Source organism: Squalius cephalus (genome assembly GCF_949319135.1).
Source record: "Squalius cephalus genome assembly, chromosome: 7".
Classification (NCBI taxonomy): domain Eukaryota; kingdom Metazoa; phylum Chordata; class Actinopteri; order Cypriniformes; family Leuciscidae; genus Squalius; species Squalius cephalus.
The window spans coordinates 12,178,402-12,192,306 of NC_137128.1; the positions used below are offsets into that span (position 1 = coordinate 12,178,402).

The 13,905-nt window shown below is 41.6% G+C and overlaps 1 protein-coding gene across 1 annotated transcript; it reads left to right on the forward strand.

Moving 5' to 3' along the window:
- Positions 1 to 5,883: 5,883 nt before the first annotated feature.
- aqp1a.1 (aquaporin 1a (Colton blood group), tandem duplicate 1) lies at positions 5,884 to 10,307 on the forward strand. The gene is made up of 4 exons (XM_079877483.1): positions 5,884 to 6,493; positions 7,848 to 8,012; positions 8,271 to 8,351; positions 9,553 to 10,307. The coding sequence occupies exons 1-4, from the start codon at positions 6,137 to 6,139 to the stop codon at positions 9,730 to 9,732; spliced, it is 783 nt and encodes a 260-aa protein (XP_079733609.1). The 5' UTR covers positions 5,884 to 6,136; the 3' UTR covers positions 9,733 to 10,307.
- The last annotated feature ends 3,598 nt before the right edge of the window (positions 10,308 to 13,905 follow it).

Genomic DNA, 13,905 nt, shown 5'->3' on the forward strand with positions numbered 1-13,905 from the left:
CTGACGGAGTAACGAAGGCAGTCTTCCACTTCGAGAATTCTTCTCTGACGCTCCGCATGCGTTAGGTATGCGTATAAACAACCATCAGTTGACGGATATCGGTGTTGAGTCCTTGTCGGAAAGTGTGAGCAATGCAGTCTCATTCCAGCCATTAGCGGCAGGTAGAGTGCAGAACTGGAGAGCATAGGCACTGACAGAATTATTGGCTTGGCATAAGTTGAATAATTGGTCGTGAACAGATAGTTCCGAGGCGGTTTGTCCAAACACTTATTTAAAGTGACTGAGGAAAGCTGAGAGTGAAGTGACGATTGGGGCATTGGATTGCCACAGTGATTGAGCCCACTGTAGGTCGCGTCCAGACAGCAGCGAGATGACAAATGCTACCCTGGCGCGATCGGTGGTGAACTGGTGAGACTGCATCTCAAAATACAGGGAGCATTGTAGAAGGAACTCGCTGAAATCCGGTAAATGTCGCAGGTCAGGCCATGGGACTCACAGAGGCAGCAGACAAGGCAGCAGATGCTGAGTGCAGGAGTGACTGACGTGCGGCTTGAGTCATATCAGCGGGAATGGCAGGTGGGTTGTCAGACGTAGAAGGTTGAAGGGAAAGACGAACTGCGTGAACCAGATCTGCAAACGGATCGATGGGACGATCCCCTGCAGTTTCCATGGGGCTCTGTATATGGTCTGGTCTTCTGTCACGAAACAGAAAGAAGCAGACAGGTAAGTGATATAAACAAGGTCTTTATTAAGCAGAGGCACGGAGTGGGACAGCAATGGAGACTGGTGAGTATGTAGCAGAGAATCAGAGTTGAATGATGAACTTAGCTGAGTGAATAATCTAGGTTACTTGATTGTAGATCGTCGAAGAGGATGAGGCAGACTGAAGGCGGAAGACAGATGACAGATTGAAGATGGAGTTCGGTAAAGGAATCTTTGAGGCAGGTAATCATGGGTAGGTATCAGAGTCTGTAAGTGTACGTAAGGACGAGACCAGACAAGGAGGTGAAGGAGAAGTGTATCTTTATAGTGTGTGCTGTTGATGATGTGCAGGTGCAGTGAATCAGAATTCCGGGGAGAGTGAAGGAGTGGGCGGAGCGTGCTGATCTGGTGACTCCGTGACACATATACTTAGAGTATACTAATGGCTCGTTTCCACTGAGCGGTACGGTACGCAATTATTTCCTTTTCCACTGTCAAAAGTTGTGAATGGTACCAAAATGCCGAACCGTACCGTACCACTTTTTAGGTACCCTTCCGTTGGGGTACCTAGCACAGTGGTACGGTACTAAAGGGTGGAGCTAGACTCACTGCAGAACGTTGATTGGTCGTCACTTGCGCGTGCTACAAGTGGAATAACAACATGAGAAACGCCATTTTTTAATATGCAGTTGAAATATAATACTACTGTTTTTGTGTCACGAAATGTAGTTTTAAGAGTTTTTCAGGCGAGAATGTAGTTGTTTAAAGCTCAAATCTGTGGGTTTTTATACAGATTTATGAAAATTTGATCCAGGTTGTGAGATCCAGGCGATCACCGGGCGCTCGGCACTCATGTACCCCGCCTGGAACAGCCTTTCCTCGGCTAGTCGTTCTGACGTTTGCCATTGAGTCTGATGTCTCTGTAGTGGTTAAACATGAGTTATAATTCGTCTTGTGTATATTTAACGGGCGATATTTGGTCTCGTGAATCTATAATTTGTTCCCTGGCCAATCGTTTTGGCTGAGGGCTAAGTTACCATTGTATGGTTAGACTAGAGCGCTGACTATGTATGTTTGACTGAATTGTTTGCTTTATGTCTTATTGTATAGCTTCTTGTACCTTTTACTTATACTTTTATAATGGCTAATATTGATAAAACTGAAATTTAACAAAAAGAGACTGGGTTGAGTTTTTGTCATTTTAAGTTTTATTACAGTGAAGATGATCACTGTAATGTTTACTGCAGCATCTGTTGTTTAGTACAAATGCACATATTGCCTGGACCATATTAAAATGTTTAATATTTTTATATTATATTTAAACGAAAACCGGTAGGGTTGTGTTTTATATTTTGTTTTGTTATAAATAGGCTAACTGTCAGGGTTCTGTCACTTCGGTCTAGTTAATTTCTTGGTTTTGTGACAGAGCTCTGACACTCCCTGTTTTGTCTCGTCTCTGTGTGAGTGTGCGGTTCCGAGCGCGCGCTCCTATTCACCTCACAAACTGCCAGGTCCCCAGTCCTCCGATGACCCCTTCGGGGAGAGGGAGGAAGAACAGTTCTGCCTCCTACCCACTGGCGGCTGAAGAGGCTGCAGCGCCCCCACTGGCGGCTGAAGAGGCTGCAGCGCCCCCACTGGCGGCTGAAGAGGCTGCAGCGCCCCCACTGGCGGTCCAAGAGGCTGCAGCGCCCCCACTGGCGGTCCAAGAGGCTGCAGCGCCTCCACTGGCGGTCCAAGAGGCTGCAGCGCCCTCACTGGTGGTCCAAGAGGCTGCAGCGCCCCCTGTGGAGGTCCAAGAGACTGCAGCACCACCTCGCTCTCGGAAACGGAGGAGGAGAAGGAGGAAGGCTTCCTCCATACCCCAGGACCAAGAGGTTGTCCCAGAGCCTGCTGCGGGTCCAGAGGCCATTCCCAGGCTCCTTGCCCTGCCGGCGCCACCCAGGCTCCTTGCCCTGCCGGCGCCACCCAGGGTCCTTGCTCTGCTGGCGCCACCCAAGCTCCTTGCCCTGCCGGCGCCCCCCAAGCTCCTTGCCCTGCCGGCGCCCCCCAAGCTCCTTGCCCTGTCGGCGCCACCCAAGCTCCTTGCCCTGCCGGCGCCACCCAAGCTCCTTGCCCTGCCGGCGCCACCCATGCTCCCTGTCATGCCGGTTTCGGACAAGCTCCCGGAGGCCGTCCCAGAGCCCGCAGCCAGCCCGGAGGCCGTCCCAGAGCCCGCAGCCAGCCCGGAGGCCGTCCCAGAGCCCGCAGCCAGCCCGGAGGCCGTCCCAGAGCCCGCAGCCAGCCCGGAGGCCGTCCCAGAGCCCGCAGCCGGCCTGGAGCCCGCAGCCGGCCCGGAGGCCGTCCCAGAGCCCGCAGCCGGCCCGGAGGCCGTCCCAGAGCCCGCAGCCAGCCCGGAGGCCGTCCCAGAGAACCGTCTGTCCTATGCCCACTGTGCATCCGTTGGAGCAGTGATATTTGTAGGATTTCCCTTCCTCACTATAATCCCTGTCTTTCCCAAGTCTGGCCAGTCTGCTCCGCCTGCCCTGATGGATCTGCCCTTGCAACCTGCCCTGTCGACGCCACCCAAGGCCCCTGTACTGTCCTGGCTCTCAGCTGGGACTCCTGTCCCGCCGGATTCTCCCTGGTCAGTCCCTCCGGCACCACCCTGGCCCTCAGCCAGGATTCCAGACCCGCCGGAGTCTCCCTGGTCAGTTCCCCCAGCACCGCCCTGGCCCTCAGCCAGGATTCCAGACCCGCCGGAATCTCCCTGGTCTGTCCCTCCGGTTCCACCCTGGTCTTCTGCCATGACCCCAGATCTGCCTGAGCCTTCCTGGCTCAACCCGCCCGTCCCTCCCTGGTCCCTCTTTTTGACTTTGTGGATGTTCCTGCTGGCTCTGACTTGGCTCCCTCCCTCCCTCCCCACTTTGTCTCTGTGTCTTGATCTGCCTGTCTTGTATTGTCTGTTGGTGAGTTGTCTTGTCATGTTCCTGTCTTGTTTTTGATGTCCCGCTTTGGGACGCCAGGTGGCGTCCCTTGGAGGAGGGGTAGTGTCAGGGTTCTGTCACTTCGGTCTAGTTAATTTCTTGGTTTTGTGACAGAGCTCTGACACTCCCTGTTTTGTCTCGTCTCTGTGTGAGTGTGCGGTTCCGAGCGCGCTCGGGCCGTGCACTCACTTGTCTATGTGCCTTGTTATATGTGCGGGGCATGGTGTTTGGATCCCGACATGTCTGTCTAGTTAGATTTCGGTTCTGTGTCGGGATTCGGACATCAATGCTCCGCGTGTTTGTTTTCTTTTGTGAGCGCACGGAATGAGCTTTCGCTCGTTCTCGTGCGCTCTGTCTTGTCATGTGAGCGCGCGCGGTTTCGAGTTCGCTCGAGCCGCGCGCTCTTCTGTCTGCGTGTTTTTTCTTGTCTTGTGCTGTGTAGCACACAGCTAGTTTTTCACTGGCTGTGTGCTTTCATGTTATGTTTTGTGTGAACACGTGGCTTATGAGTTTTCACTAGCTGCGTGTTCATGTCTCGTTTTGTGTTCTAGTCCTGTTTGTTGTGAGCACATGGCTTGTCATGTGTTTCCTTGTGCCATGTGCTCTCCTGTCAATTGTCTAACCCCGCCCACCTTGTTACCTGATTATTGATTCATTTTCCCCACCTGTCCTCCCTCGTTACCTGCTTTGTTTGCTCTCTCTATTTATTCTCCTTGTGTTTGCAGTCCTGTGCTGGTTCGTTGTCGTATCTACACTGTGTGTTTCCCTGCCGTCAAGTCAAGTCAAGCCGAGTCAAAGTCAAGTCTGTCTTGTTTTCCCCTTCGGGGTAGTTTTTGTTTGTTCCTGTTTTATTTTATTTTTAAAATAAAGCCCATCAATTCTGCACCTGAGTCCTCGCTTCTTCCTTCACCCCCAACCTGACACTAACGTTACATGCAGTGAATATAGGCTAATCAATACGCGTTGCCTGAACCACATTTGTGTGGCTATAATGTTTAAGATTTCTTTAAATGAAAACGAAAAGAGGCAGTATAGTGTTTTATAACATATTTCGTTTTATTGTTGCCTAAAATATACATACAGACTGAGATAACCAGAGTAGCAGAGCGAGCTGAATGATGCAGAATTACCGGACTCGCGTCCTCAGGAGTCATTCTCCTGAGTCGGACTTGGCAAGTCCGAACTTTGCGCACTTGCTATTGAGAAACGCCTAATGTCGGCGCTTGGCTACTTGTGACAAACACGCAGAGAAGCAAGAACAAGATCTGCTGTATGTCATCCAATGTTGTTTATGTTGCTTTCTTCTTCGCGCGAAAATGACGTCGATCACTTCTTTCCAGCATAGGCTACACCACGCCTATCAAGGAAGGGTACTGTTGGCAGTGAAAACGCTAGCCAATTCATGGTTTACCGACCCGAACCGTACCGTACTGTACTGTACTGTACTGTACTGTACCATACCGCTCAGTGGAAACGAGCCATAAGTATACTTGAAGTTGGTCCAATTTATACTTTTAGTTGTTTCAAAATAGCACACTTCAAGTTAACTAATCATTAACACACTTGAAGTATACTGATAATTAGTCTGGCTGCAAGTATACTTTTTTTTTTTTTTTTCATCACGGCTCACTTATACGAATTCGTACGCTTTGTCTAAACCCCAGTGTTGGGTAGGTTTAGGGGCGGGGTCAGAGGTTAGCAACCTCATAAAATGCGTACGAATTGCTGTGAGATCTGATTGGATATTTCCTACTGACACTCTACAGCAAAAGATATAAATAACTCACTTAAAAATATTTCTTTGGGGCAAAAATACTAGCGTGCCTAAGACTTTTGCACAGTACTGTATATATATATATATATATATATATATACAGTATAATATAAAGTTTGTACAGTATAAAACCATCATATCTATGGAAAGTTCCCATAAAACATGAAAACCCAACACACACATCCCACTACTGAAAATTACATACAGTATTTCTTTGACTAGGAAAAACTGCTCAGCCAAAAGTGTGGTCACATCTGAATGAATTTATGTTTCTCATGGTCTTGAAAATTCAGTATGCACTATCCAGATTTGTAATCTGTAATACATAATTTCCAAATATAGTTTTGATGAAATTACTAATATTATTTTTATAGTTTAGCTGCTCATAGCACTCAAATCAACTGGAAATTGATGTTTAAATAAGCTCAGATCTTGCACTTCTCTGAGATACTTAAAGTGTCAATGAAACGAGAGTTAAGAAGCAGGGTTTCTCAGTTAAAACTAAAGATGTCTCATTAATTTCGCCTGCCTTTTTTCTTCTCTCTCACTCACTCTTTCTGCTCCTGAAGCTTAAACCCGCCTCCTGTTTCATTAGCAGGACCTGCCCTATAAATACTTTCTTTTGGCAGAGAAACGTACTTAGTGCCCTCAGAAATCCTCTCCCTCACACAGCTGAGAGTGCCCAGAGCTGCCAGTCATGAAGGAGCTAAAGAGCAAGGCGTTCTGGAGGGCTGTTTTGGCTGAGCTGGTCGGCATGACCCTCTTCATCTTCCTGAGCATTACAGCTGCAGTTGGAAACACCAACAGTGACAAACCAGATCAGGAGGTCAAGGTGGCACTTGCATTCGGATTGTCCATTGCCACTCTTGCCCAAAGCCTCGGTCACATCAGTGGAGCTCACCTGAATCCAGCTGTGACGCTGGGCTTGCTGGCCAGCTGTCAGATCAGCTTGCTGAAGGCTGTGATGTATATCGTGGCCCAGATGTTCGGTGCAGCGTTGGCGAGTGGCATCGTGTATGGCGTCACGAAAGGGGACACCCTGGGGCTGAACACGGTGAGTGAGCGGATCCTTCTTATCTCTGCTAAGTCACCTGTTCTTCTCTTAGTCCCTGTTCAGTTCACTTACAACTTTGAACTGTCTTTACTGGAATAAGCCAAGTCTAGAAATGGATTCAATTTGTTTTAATTTCATGGATTAATAAATAGTTACAAGGAAAGAAGGACACATTTTGAATTTTGGGTAACACTTTATTTTAGAGTGTCCTTGTTACATATTACATGTACTTACCATAGTAATAACAGTAAATTATGCATAATTACATGCAACTGATCCTCAACCAAACCCTAACCCTAACATTTACTGTTATTGCTATGGTAAGTACATGTAACATATGTAACAAGGACACTGTAAAATAAAGTGTTGCCCAAAATTCAAAATGTGTCTTTCTTTCCTTGTAACTATTTGTAACTTGTAAATGCATAATTTACTGTTATTGCTATGGTAAGTACATGTAACATTTGTAACAATGACACTGTAAATATAGTGTTACCTAAATTTGGTTTTTACTATTTTAAGTCAAGTCAATATTATGAACAAATCATTATGGGTTAATCCAACAGAAGTCATTTTAAGGTTCGAATAACAAAAAAAAACAAAAAAAAATTCTGTATACTGAAAGTAATTTACTACTCTGGTTTAAATTACAGTATATATTAAAATATTAGAAATGTACTTAATAACAGTCTGTAAACAGAGAAACCCACACGTTAGAATCCGTCACTATGAATGGGCGTGTGGGCAGACAAGATCTGATGATAAACTTATCATGCCTGTTCAGAGGCAGTGTTCTTTCTAGTGAATATACTTTCTGAACATTTCAAGAAGGCGTAAAGTACTTATTTGCTTTGCTAAAGCTGCTGGCTGTCAATGTCATGTTGTTATTGCTGAGTGACATCAGAGCGCTGTCCTCTGACCTAAAAACTATTTCTAACTTAATTACATCTTGCTTATACATCATAAAATGAGTCTCATTTTGAGAGTCTCAAATGAGTGTTTCTTCTGTTTTAAGGTTCTATATATATATATATATATATATATATATACAGTAGTCAACATTTGAAGTGGATCATAACCTCTCATCAAAGTTATACATGAAATCTGAACAATACCCGGTCTTGTCTTAGGACAACTTTGATGAACTTTTTTGATCCACTTCAAATGTTGACTACTATAGTTGTGATGTTGTGATGCATTCAAATAAACTTTTACTACATAAATACTATATATATATATATATATATATATATATATATATATATATATATATATATATATATATCATTATATTATTTTATAAAAAATATATATATATTTATTTATGTATATATATAATTTTTTTTTACTACAGATCAACAGCGATATCTCTGCAGGTCAAGGTGTTGGTATTGAACTCTTCGCTACCTTCCAGCTAGTGTTGTGTGTCTTAGCAACCACAGACAAAAGAAGGCGGGATGTGTCAGGCTCCGCCCCTCTGGCCATCGGCCTCAGCGTTTGCCTGGGACATTTGACAGCCGTGAGTAATCAGCATTCAGACATATACTGCTACTTTTTCTTTGCATGAGCATTCCTGTAACTGTTGTAAATATTGCCAGGGTTACCATATGAATATATAAAGCAACATCACACAAACAGAGCAATGTTTAGCTATGTAAATCAGTTTCTGCTTTAGGAAAAATGAAAATAAAGTAGCCCAACCAATGCAAAAAAATTGCGCTCCATCTCCCATGACCCCCAACATTGTCTCCATCCTCTTTTGTTTGTCTTTGTGTAGATCAGTTTCACGGGATGTGGAATCAATCCAGCTCGATCCTTTGGTCCGGCCGTAATTCTGAGAGATTTTACCAACCACTGGGTAAAATTACATTTCTGTTCTCACCTTTGCAAATTAATACATGCTATCTGAACACATCTAGAGAATGCAGATGTTAATTGTAAACCTTTCAGGATCTTATCAGAAGAGAGAATCAGCTAATGTTGAACTTTTATAGTTAATGAGTAACAATGATATTGTTTTAGATGAATGCCTAGTCAAGAATAATCTATAGTTAACTTAGTTTTAACTTAGTCATGTTTGTGTATTGTTTGCTAAAGGTTTCTTAGTGTACTCAGGGTCGCAGATAGCACATGTTCATGGCAGAGATGACTATTTAAAGTGCATGTTTTCATCCGGTATTTTACCTCAGATGTAGAGAGTTTGCTCATTTGCTATATAATGTTGAATAGAAATGTCTTTTAAGATGTTTATCAGATGTGTATGTGCTTCCTAGGGTTAGTGATAACAAACCGCTTACCTGAAGTATGTTTGGTACGGACATGAATGATACCTTAAAATTTGTGGCTTGTTGAGAAGAGATGTGCTATTAAGAAAATCTGAGTACAAAGTCAAGTCAAGTCACCTTTATTTATATAGCGCTTCATACATTACAGATTGTTTCAATGCAGCTTTACAGAGATAGCATGAGAACGATGCATTTCGGCTGTTGTTCAGCTGAAGTTAGTTCAGTGTTGATTCAGTTCCACTGTAAAGATCATCAATTATTAAATTAGTTCATTTCATCTATAAAGCACTTCTACAAAAAAGATGTCATCGTCCAGCTCACTTCAGTTCTCATACAACAGTGTCAGTGCAGTCAGATCAATAATATTGTTGAATATTAAGTTTCCTCAACTAAGCAAGCCAGAGGCGACAGTGGCAAGGAACCAAAACTCCAAACGGTGACAGAATGGAGGAAAAAACCTTGGGAGAAACCAGACTCAGTCGCTCAGTTCTCCTCTGGCCAATGAACAAACAGTGTATAATTATGATTCAGGCTGCACTACTGATTACACTGCATACTTACATTTGAGTAGAACTTGAGTCATATTTGGGAACCAAAATAACAAGGATATGCAACCAATCTCTAGCATTGACAACAAATCAGAAAAAGCGTAGCACTGGCATGCACCCTCAGATGTTGTTTATATGATATTACCATGAGATGTCCTTCCATAAACGCAAATATTTTTATACTGTTCCTAAAGGATGTTTGAAATGATTTCTACACTGTTTTCAGGTGTACTGGGTCGGCCCTATGTGTGGAGGTGTGGCAGCCGCGCTGGTCTATGACTTTCTGCTCTTCCCTAAACTGGACGACTTCCCTGAGCGCATGAGAGTGCTGGTCTCCGGCCCAAACACAGACTATGAGGTCAACGGTACTGACGACCCCCCTGCTGTAGAGATGTCTTCAAAGTGATGCGATACTCGCCATATTTAGTGAATGATATTCCTCAAGACCACAAAATATCTGTAAATATATCCTTTTTTCCCCTACAGGGAAATAGCATTCATTTTAAATTTACTATATGACAGTGTGGAGTTGCAAATGTAAAACCATTTATGTAGTTGCTCAAAAGGACAGTTGGCATTTTGTATTGACTGATTTGAGTTTTGTATTAATGTTTTTACTCTTATTTAGTGAAACAGTATGTACCTCAGGAAAATTATACAGTTTTTCACTATTTTTTTAAATTTCACATATAAGCTTTCAAAATTTAGATTCACTTTTTGTGAACTTTTTTTTCACTCTGTATTGTATTATGTGTACACTATGATGTTGTTTTTTGTAATTAAACTTCAGGATGTTTAATCTAAAATATAAGATGTTTTTCTTCAAATTACTAATGAAAGTCAAATGACAAAAACCTTAAAGCTACACTGTGTAACTTTTTTAGTTGATTCTTAGCAAAAAACACTTAGTTCTTTCAAAAATATATGTGCTCATTAATGTATATTTACTTCTTTCAAGTAATAAAGTATTCTCTTAAGTTTATAATCTGCCATTGAAAGTACATACGGGTGAGGGGTTCGTATGCCGGTCGCCATGTTGCCCCTCCATCTTGAAACTACATTAGCCAAAGAGGGACATGCCTGTAAATTCAAGCTTCGCCTTTTGCGTTTTTCACTCAGTGACACCGTGACGAATGCGAGGGGGAGATTACTCGCAAGCTCGCGAGTGCCGGCAGATTTGAAAGATAGTGTGTGGTGTGTGTGTGTGTGTGTGTGTGTGTGTGTGTGTGTGTGTGTGTGCGTGTGCGTGCGTGCGTATTCACATTTGAAAGAGAGAATTAAAACGTCAACGCGACAGACAAATCAGCAAGACCATAGTCAATATTGGAGTAACATTTTTCCCAGATGGAAAGAGCTCATGAGGAGAAAAGATTTTAAAACGGACGCCGAGGTTGCCTGCTTTCTTCTCGACAGGTAATTCAGCCTGTTGTAATTCATTTGTGTAAATTCGAAGTTTTATAGTTGCTTGTCTAACCATAGCATGGTTGTGCATAACGCCAGAACGACCTCTAGAATAACTTCATCCTCGCGTCAATGGTGAAAAAGTATTGTTTACCTTGTAACATAAATCTGTGTTGCGACGGATCACAGGTGATGAATAGTTTTAAAGGCGCAATTTTTTAAGCTATATAAAAATAGGACACTGTAAATTTTAGTTATTTTTAATTGCTTTTACTTTGTACACATTGTAACGTTAGCCTAATCTGATTATGCTGGGATAGCCGATTCCAAGGGTGACGTTTACCTCCTGACATCTGTCCTGTAGTTTTATTCATTTTAGACGTATTGTTTATTATTGTCATGGACGAAGTCGATAACTGGAAGCCATGTTAATCTTGGAATAATACGGCCACCGTAGGAGTTAAAACGCTCTCGGAATTGAGAGGAACAGAAACTAATATTCACTGGGTAGTCATATACAATTTCACCGCTAGATGGGGGTAAAAATCACACAGTGTAGCTTTAAATATTACATTTGCACTACATATCAATTAAATATATCAATCTTGATAAGATTTTTTTGAATCAATAATGTATTTCTTGGGGTGTAATATTTTTGAACAAGTCTGCTGTGTTTTAAAATGTGAGCAACCATCACACAATCCTCTGACTGTAAAACAAAACTAAACCCAAGTGCAGTTCATTTTACAGATAGTGACAGAGATACAAAATAAACAGAACCAAACTTAGACTACACTTGAACTATGAACCTGAACCATGATAATAAAAACTCACTGACAGTGAAAAAACTCAAACAAAACTCAACAAGGTGTAGGGAAACAAGAGGGCTGTAAATACAAAGGCTAACAAGACACCGGTGGGAACAATCAGGAAATCACAAAGGGGAAACAGGAAAAGGAACAGGAAATACAATTTCTACCAAATTACAGACTAGATAACAAAACAAAACAAAACAAAAAAGCACAAAAGCAGATTTCAATATCAAGTTTTTATTTATTTTTTTAGTGTGCTATCTTAAACGTTTAACATTTAACTTTCAATATATGTACTATAATTAGTCGATTACAAATTTTGTTTCTTTTACTGCTTATTCAAAAGTGCTAAATTAATTTTAAAAAATGCACATCTGTACAGTATGGCAAGCTACACACCTGTTGAATATTGTGTGATTTCTAAGTCACCTTGAAAAGCATCTGCTAAATGATTTAGGCCTGGTTTCACAGACAGGGCTTAGATTAAGCCAGGATTAGGCCTTAGTTCAATTGGGACATTTAAGTAGCTTTTATAAACGTGCCTTAGAAAAAAAAACACTGGGGTGTTAAACAATAGAATTTTAAATATGTGATTGCTTTACATATAAGCAAAATGGCACAAGTGTGGTTTATGACTGTGAGCAGTGAGCTTAGATATAACTGGTTACTACAGAGCTCATTGATCATTGTTTTTGGCTGTCAAGATGAATAGAACTTTTGTTTAGAGAAAACATGATAATGCAAAACTTGTTTCACAAAATGACCTTTAACCTTAACAGCTTGGTTTGGCTGTTTAAATGTATGATACATTTAAAATCTCTTGCTTTCTTTGATTGCTGTCTTCTGGAAAATGGATGAAAGATTATACGAGGAGGTTAGAAAGTACCTGCATTTGTTAAACTCTGGCCTAAAAGATTATAAAGATGTGTAAAGGGGTTATAACTCTTAGTGAGAGATCGACCGACAGTGTTCGCGTACACGCCAAATGGAGTACACTTTGAAAGGCCATGTGTACGTGTGAAAAGAACAAAGTATACTTTGGGCTTTAAAGCCATGCCACCAAACCTGTCCCTAACTTTACTCGTATCCCACCTCAGTAGCAACAGAACTGTTTTGGGTGACACTTTATTTTACTGTGCCCTTGTTACACATGTTACATGTAGTTACTGTAATAATAATTATAAATTATGCATAATTACATCCAACTAACCCTAAACCAACCTCTCATCCTAACTCTAACCCTATAGTAAGTACATGTAGTTAATTATTATTACTTAGTACTTAAATGTATAATTATACTGTAACACAGACACCTTAAAATAACGTGGTTACACTTTACTTTGTTACAGTGTAATTATATATTTAAGTACTGAGTAATAATAATTAAATATATGCACTATAGGGTTAGGGTAGGATTAGGATTAGGTTGAGGGTTAGTTGCATGTAATTATGAATAATTTACTGTTATTACTATGGTAAGTACATGTAACATGTAACAAGGACACTGTAAAATAAAGTGTTGCCAATACCGTGTAACCCTGTTTTGCAGTAAAACATGAACACAGTAAGTACATTGTAACTATTGATTGATTGATTCATTGATAAAGTATAAAATGGGGGAGGGGTAATTTTCATGCCATAATGTCGCAGTGCAAAACATCTTAATACATTTTTGCAGATATATAGTTTCTTATTTTATTTTTGTTTGGATTTCGGAGTGAAATGTGACCTGGACATTTTTGTATGTGTGTTACATAAGCCATAGAGGGATATGAAACAGTGTGTGATAGGCTATATGCTTTTCCAAGGACGGTGTCTGAACAGCACAGACAAAAATAACAATAATTTGTTAACTTTCCTGTTTTTGGACACAAACACTAATTTGTATCTAGCAATATGAATCATTTATAAATAAGAATTATGACAAATTAGGTAATTGTTCATCATTACATTGCTGATGTTGATTTTTAAGACCCGTGTCCTAGTTTTATGGTCATGATTTTCTTTCTTATTGGCTTTACTGAGAAGAGGAAAGCAAAGTGTTGTTTTTAAATCTCACTGTCAATATACAATATAATTAGACGGAAATATTTCATACAGGTGCATAAGCCGTCACGTGCTTCTGTAAAGGGTTTTAATGGACTATAGCTACCCCATGGATAACCCCTGGAAGCCCACCTCCCTCCTTTGTGCATCTTATCCTGTCTCGTATCCTGTTCCACACCAAGGAATGTCACATCTCTTTTCCATATTGTTCGAAATGTCATGTAGTAAACCAGTGTTGTGACAAGAGTGTCACGAACAAGTAGCCCAATAATAAATACATTTTCTGCATAATAAAAAACAATGTTGTATTCCAAAGTTAA

Bases quoted from the DNA above. Each gene is read 5' to 3' on its own strand.
- aqp1a.1 (XM_079877483.1), top strand. From the start codon at position 6,137: ATGAAGGAGCTAAAGAGCAAGGCGTTCTGGAGGGCTGTTTTGGCTGAG. The intron at 6,494-7,847 runs GTGAGTGAGCGG...TTTTTACTACAG, and splicing joins ACACCCTGGGGCTGAACACG to ATCAACAGCGATATCTCTGC. The intron at 8,352-9,552 runs GTAAAATTACAT...CACTGTTTTCAG, and splicing joins GAGATTTTACCAACCACTGG to GTGTACTGGGTCGGCCCTAT.